The sequence below is a fragment of the Filicampus tigris genome, chromosome 21 (assembly GCF_054856515.1).
Source record: "Filicampus tigris isolate MCC_2025a chromosome 21, RoL_Ftig_1.0, whole genome shotgun sequence".
Lineage (NCBI taxonomy): Eukaryota > Metazoa > Chordata > Actinopteri > Syngnathiformes > Syngnathidae > Filicampus > Filicampus tigris.
In genome coordinates, this window is record NC_141237.1 from 4,776,065 (window position 1) to 4,782,828 (window position 6,764).

General features: G+C 44.4%; 1 protein-coding gene across 8 annotated transcripts in view; it reads left to right on the top strand.

The window, feature by feature from the left end:
* Window positions 1-6,371, top strand: part of boc (BOC cell adhesion associated, oncogene regulated) — a 44,817-nt gene extending 38,446 nt beyond the window's left edge. For all 8 annotated transcript variants that reach the window (XM_086020860.1, XM_086020864.1, XM_086020861.1 and 5 more), the window contains 11 exons: window positions 42-314; window positions 421-689; window positions 940-1,105; window positions 1,426-1,494; window positions 1,920-2,129; window positions 2,216-2,391; window positions 2,663-3,071; window positions 3,614-3,822; window positions 3,899-3,975; window positions 4,053-4,180; window positions 5,203-6,371. In XM_086020860.1, the coding sequence (XP_085876986.1) occupies window positions 42-314; window positions 421-689; window positions 940-1,105; window positions 1,426-1,494; window positions 1,920-2,129; window positions 2,216-2,391; window positions 2,663-3,071; window positions 3,614-3,822; window positions 3,899-3,975; window positions 4,053-4,180; window positions 5,203-5,351 (2,135 nt within the window). In that variant the 3' untranslated portion in view covers window positions 5,352-6,371. The remainder of the gene's footprint in view (window positions 1-41; window positions 315-420; window positions 690-939; window positions 1,106-1,425; window positions 1,495-1,919; window positions 2,130-2,215; window positions 2,392-2,662; window positions 3,072-3,613; window positions 3,823-3,898; window positions 3,976-4,052; window positions 4,181-5,202) is intronic.
* Window positions 6,372-6,764: the final 393 nt, after the last annotated feature.

The window sequence follows — 6,764 nt, forward strand, 5'->3', positions numbered from 1 at the left end:
CCATAACCACTTTTTTTTTTTTTTCCCACACGTCCCTCCAGAGCCTCCTCAGGTGGCCGTGGAGCTGCAGCAGCAGGAGGCGGCGTTGGGCGAGACGGTGCGCTTGGCCTGCCAGGCGCGCGGCAAGCCGGCGCCCGCCGTCACGTGGCTGCACAACGCCGTTCCGCTGTCGCCGTCGCCGCGCCACCGCTTCACGTCGCGCATGCTGCGCGTCTCCAACGTGGGCCCGCAGGACGAGGGCTTGTACCAGTGCATGGCGGAAAACGCCGTGGGCAGCTCGCAGGCGTCCGCTCGACTCATCACCATCTCCACCGGTGGGCGACTCGTTAGCCGCCGCCGCCGATTCGACTCGTTAGCCGCCGCCGCCGATTATTTCCAGGCGTCGTTTATTTGTCTGATAATCCCCATTTGTCTCCGCAGGGATTCCGCCCAGGGTCAAGCTGCCCTCCATGTATCGCCCGCTCAGCCCGGATAAAGTTTTGAGGGAGCAGCCGCCCGTGAGGCCCGGGGCGGCGGGGGCCACGCTGCCTCTGGACTGCGCCTCGCTACCGGGTCAGATTCTGCCCGCCGAGGCGCCCATTATCCTCAGCCAGCCCCGCACGGGCAAAGCCGACTACTACGAGCTCACGTGGCGGCCGCGGCACGAGCGGGGGGCCCCCGTGCTGGAGTACATGATCAAGTACAGAAAGGTAGGAAATAAGTACAAATATGTCGTGATGCTATTTTCCAATGCGATAAGTTTACAAAAGGGGTAATTGTCGATGAAAAAGCCCCGCCTCTTAAAGGTACTAGCACAACAGTACATACAGCTCAATATCTTCTGTACAGCTTTACATGCTTTGTTTTTCACTGTACTTCTACTTTCACCTGTCTTTTTTTTTTTTTTTTTCTCGCAAGTATCTCTTCAAAACGTTCACCCTTGCGCATCTTTCGTGGCAGGTGGGCGACCCGTCGGCCGAGTGGACGTCCAGTAGCATCTCGGGCTCCCTGCACAAGCTGACGCTGGCCAAGCTGCAGCCGGACAGTTTGTACGAGGTGGAGATGGCCGCCAAGAACTGCGCCGGCTTGGGCCAGCCGGCCATGATGACGTTCAGGACGGGGAAAGGTACCTTGGCTACGGCTGCTAGCTTAAGGCTAGCACACAATGCGAAACGAGCTATTGAGTTCTAGTGCCGTTCTGACTTTATATTGGGATTGTATTGTTCAATGTCACGCCCAGTTGACGTCTACTGTCAAACTAAACATAAAACAAAGAGAATTACACTCTGTGTATTTAAAACAATCACATAGCTTTGCTTTGGGAAGGTTAGCTCGCTTAATGCTAGCACGCAATGCAAAAGGCAATCGACGGGCTAGCGAAACATTTCACTTTGCACTTCATTTAACCCCCCCCCGCCCCACTTAAAATCTCGATGTGCCTTTCAGGTCGTAAAGGATTGGGAGGTCATAACGATCTGCCGAAAACTCCCGCGGTCCCGTCGCCGAGCCTTTCGCGTAAGTGCCGCTCCACTCGCGCGCCGCACTAACTTGTAAGTCCTCTTTGACTAATATGCACTTTTGTCAGTCTCTCTTTCACTTCTGTCTGCTGGATGAGCTCCCGCAGTAAGTGGCATGAACGTTAACCCGAACTAACTGCAAAGTTTCCATGGGAGTTAACTGCGACTAATATATTGAACTGACAATGCAATTAAAGAGAATTTCAATGCATCATTTTGGCTATTAGATAAGGTGCTGCTTATAACAGAAATGAAATGGAAAGCAATTAAAAAAAACGACCCCATGGAAAGTTTCCAGGAATTTCTTTTAACACCTTTCCTTGCCAAATTTGTAAGTCTAGTCCTGATCCGTCCAATCTCATGTTTGATTATTTATTTATTTATTTATTTATTTATTTTTTACACTCCGGTTCTTCGGCACAGCTCCCGAGGCGCCGGACAAGCCGACGGTTTCCACGGCGACGGAGACCTCGGCGTACGTGACGTGGATCCCGCGCGGCAACCGCGGCTTCCCCATCCAGTCGTTCCGCGTCGAGTACAAGAAGGTGAAGAAGGCGGGCGAGGACTGGGTGACGGCGGTGGAGAACATCCCGCCCTCGCGGCTCTCCGTGGAGATCACCGGCCTGGAGAAAGGTCGGCCCCGCCCGGCGGCAATCGGCGGAGGGGGTCCTTTGAAAGCAAACGCGGTTAACGCCGTTGTCCCTCCCCCGCCCCCGTAGGAACGTCTTATAAGTTCCGAGTGGTGGCGGTCAACGTGATCGGGTCCAGCCCGCCCAGCGCCCCCTCCAAGGCGTACACGGTGGTGGGCGGGAGGACCCACGAACGCCCCGTGGACGGACCCTACATCACCTACAACGAAGCCATCAATGAGACCACCATCATTCTTAAGTGGACGGTAAGGACATTCACGCTTTATTTATGACATGAAGGCAGGCTTACAATAGTTTGGGATTTTTCATTTTAGTTCGTTTTTATTTTTGGAAAAATGCTTCATTTTTTTTTTTTTTTAATAGCTTTAGTATTAGGGTTTTTTTTCTTTTTTTTTTATATGGGTGCAAGATTTAAAAAAAAATAAAATAAAATAGGTCAATAATCATTGACAATTTTGACATTTGCGGAATGAAATCCGAATAAATGTGATTTTTAAAAATTTTTTTTGTCCACAGTACACTCCTGTGAACAACACGCCCATATATGGCTTCTACATCTACTACCGGCCCACGGACAGCGACAACGACAGCGACTACAAGAAGGACGTGGTGGAGGGCGACCGCTACTGGCACTCCATCGGCGACCTGCAGCCCGAGACGGCGTACGACATCAAGATGCAGAGCTTCAACGAGAAGGGCGAGAGCGACTTCGGCAACGTGGTCATCCTGGAGACCAAGGCCCGCCCGCACCACCACAGGCCCGCCCCCTCCGAGGGCCCCGAGCGGGAGACGGGACACTCGGGCGGCCTGGTGCCGCGGCCCGGCGACCTGCCCTACCTCATCGTCGGCGTGGTCCTGGGCGCCTTCGTCTTCATCATCGTGGCCTTCATCCCCTTCTGCCTGTGGAGGGCCTGGGCCAAGCAGAGTAAGACGCCGCCCGCTCAGGGAACGGGAGAAAAAAAAAAGAACAATAATTAGCATTATTTCTAAATGTACGCCCGGGGTTTGCTGCCTTTAGGGTCATGTGGGAATTTAGAAAATTCTCTTGTCAAAAGTCCGACTTTACTCCCAGAAGATTGACTTTTTCAAACTATGACTTTTCCTTATTGGGGAAAAAAAAAAAAAAAAAAAGACAAATGTTAAAATCTTAATGTGTATTTGAAATTTCTTTGGGGATTTTGAAAACTTTTTTAAATTATTTGATCAAAGTAACAAAAGTTGAATTCCATTTTTTAAATGATTTTTATTTTTACTCAAAATTGTAAAAAAGCAATTATTTTTCTTTAAAATGTATTTGCCTGACTTTTTTTTTACTGGAGTGACAACATTTCTTTAGAGACAAATTGTCTTGAACTTAATTGTTTTTAATTTAAAAAAAAAACAAAAAAAAAAACCTCAGTGACGCCAGTTGTTAAAATTCCAAAGGAGACAAGTGAAAACGAGGCTTTCTGTGCATTTCCTTCCCAGAACAAACGTCAGACTTGTGCTTCCCGGCCGTGGCCGCCCCCGTGTCGTCGTCATGCCAGTACACCATGGTGCCCCTGCAGGGTTTGGCCCTGGTGGGGCGCTGCCCCGCTGACGGCCACCTGGCTGTTCCGCATGCCCTTTACCCTCCCAACGGGCACACCGGCAAAGCCCACCACCATCACGGGCACCTGGCCCACGGCCTCCACCGGGTACGACCATCCTCAGACTACCCAAATTCTCAGGAATGATAATGATCCTTTATTGACGGGGTGGCATTTGTTGTAGGAGGAGGCGGACATGGACATGGAGTGCGACACCTTGTTGCCACAGGAACTCGCCAACGGGTACCATTTCTGCGCCAGGTAACATTCACGGGCCAGCCAATGTACCTTGATAGCCTTGGGCTCTTTTCACTGATTCAATTTTTTCCCCCCTTCAGAGATCCCGAGCAGGCGTTCAGGATGGCCGAGGATCCCTCGCAGTGGCTCCTGGGGTCTTCCGGTCACCTGGACGGCGAGCGGGAGTCCATGCGGGACGAGGATGAGGCAGGAGAGGGGCTTTGTCAAAGTAAACCCTCGAAAGACATTACATATTTGTTTCTGAAATTGTCATTTCTTTAAAAAAAAAAATGGTTACAAATTTTGGATTTTTTTTTTTTTTTTTTGAACACCTGTCATTTGCATTATTTTAATTCTTGTTTTTAAAACAAATCTTTTTTTATCTCTAATTCTTTTTTCACCCAAAAACTATAAGAATCTTAATAGGAAATAAGTTTCTAAATAATAATAAATCTGATTTTATTACTTGCTAGTTCTTCATTTTCTCAGGTTTATGAACTTTTTGAGACAAATTTTCATTTTCAAAATGTTGTTTTAACAATGTTTTCAAAAAAAGGTCCTGTAAAGAAAACATAATTTTTTTTCTGTTTTCTATCTGAGCTTTTAAAAAAAAACACATTTTCTTTAAATAAACTACAAATGTGAATAAGTAATTTAAATAATGTATATATATTTTTTTTTTATCTAATATTGCATTTAACTCAACTTTAAAAACAAGCACTTTAAAAACAACCACAGCTGCATACAAAGTTTTGGACATAGATTTATTTTTTTCAAAAATGTGTTTTTCTCGACATTAACATTTACAAATATATCAGTATATTGTAGATCTTTATTTTATTTTAGTCCACTATTTACTTCACTATGATGTCAAAAAAAAAAAAAAAAAATTCTTAGGTTATTCTGAGTGTTACTTTAAAAAAAAGTATTTTTTATTTTCTTATTTTAAATATCGCAGTACAAAATGAAATGACTACCAAACTGAGCTTTTGTATCTTTTATGAATCAAGTGTCCAATGATTACTTGCAGTTGCTCACTTGTTGTATCGCAGTAAGATGACGTCAGCAGTGTCTGCTTTGTCTTCATGTGCTTCTAATCAGCTGCTGTTGTTCTTTGGTTGACATTCCTCTGTGGGCCACATATAAGGCCAGGAACGTCAAACACGCTCATAGCTGACATTTTAGTTTGACCGACTTTCGCTTTTTCCCCTCCCAACTTCCCCTGACAGCTTTCTCTCTTTCTAAACGCAGAACTGGCGTCTTTCCCAGCCGTCGTATCTCTGGAAGACGAAGGAATTTTCACCACGTCGTCGGCGTCGTCCATTGCCACGACGCCGCCGCAGTCCCAAGACGCCGTGCAGGAAGCAGACGTCCCGCCCAGTGAAGCAACGTACGCGTAAAAAAAAGAAGAAAAAAAAAGACTGTCTAAAGAGAAATCTATTTATTTTTGTACCACAGATATTTATGTATTTATGCCTTTGTAAATACTGTATGTTAATGTGTGATAACTGTATATAAGGTTATTTTCATATTGAAAGAGGCTATATTCTCCCTTTTGTCACGTGAGCTGTTAAATAATGCAAATTTTATTCATAATTCTCAGTTGTTTAGCTTTTGTTTTATTTAAATTATGAAAAGAAATGGAAGAAAAATGCCATTTGTTTTTTTCAGATTTTTAATTTTTTTTATTAATAATTCTGAAGATTTCTTTCATTACAAACAACTTTTAGAAAAAAATGTGGTTTTTTTTGCAGTTTTGCATTTTTCAACATTTAATTCAAAATTTAAAAAAAATTTAACTTATGTCTAAAATTAAATTAGAATTTTGTATTGAATGTTTATCAACAAAAACATCCAGAATTCCAAATTATTTCCTTATTTGAAATTCGGCTTTTTTTGTATTTATTAAAAAAGTTATTAAATTGTTTTCCCCCCTCAAAATTTGATCCAAACTTTAGGGGAAAAAGGCTTTCCCATTTAACTTTTTTTTTGGCCATTTCTTTTAATCAGCACTTGGCACGTGGCTCATTCCCCACCGTCTTTATGGATCCATCAATAACGCTTTTTATCGATTTATGTATAGCAATAACCGCATCATTAACAAGCTATTAGCGAGCGTATGCCACATTGTGTGAAAAAGATGATATATTGTATAGTTATTTATTTTTTCATGTCACTGAACGGGATTGTGGACATCCTTCTATCAGTCGCCGATAAGCTGAATCCATGCCTGCTTCGTTACCAAAATAGCCGCCTTTGACAGGTGTCAGTATTTCTCACCTCACTGTTTTACAAGTATTACGCCTTTCTTGTGCCTGCAAAAATGAAGGAAATTCACAGTGTAGCCTGACTTTCTTTGTTTGTGTGTGCCTACATGAGCTGGAGCACTATTGCATGTAAATAAAAGCTTATGAAGCCGACTTGTGTGTGCGGTGCATTTTTCCCGATCCCCCGCATGCCTTCACGTTCTTCGAGCCTCATCGCCGTTTCTTCCCCCGCGATAACAGTCAACCGTATTTGTGACTATTTTAGACAGACTAGCGGATGGATCAATGTTGTTTCCTGTTGCGCCGCGTAACCATCATTGGCAACAACGCGGATAACGAGTTGCAATAAAGTGAAAATAGTTGTACTTGTATATCCCTCCGCGAGTCGCGACTTAAGGCGGAAACGGAAGTACGTTGTACTTGTAGGCGGATGTTTATGTTCATCCAATCACAAATCGAATAACTTTTTGTGAATGAAGTGTGGTCTAATAGAAGTCTGACAATGTTTTAATTTTCGCAAACAAAAATACCGTTTACAGTGCGTGT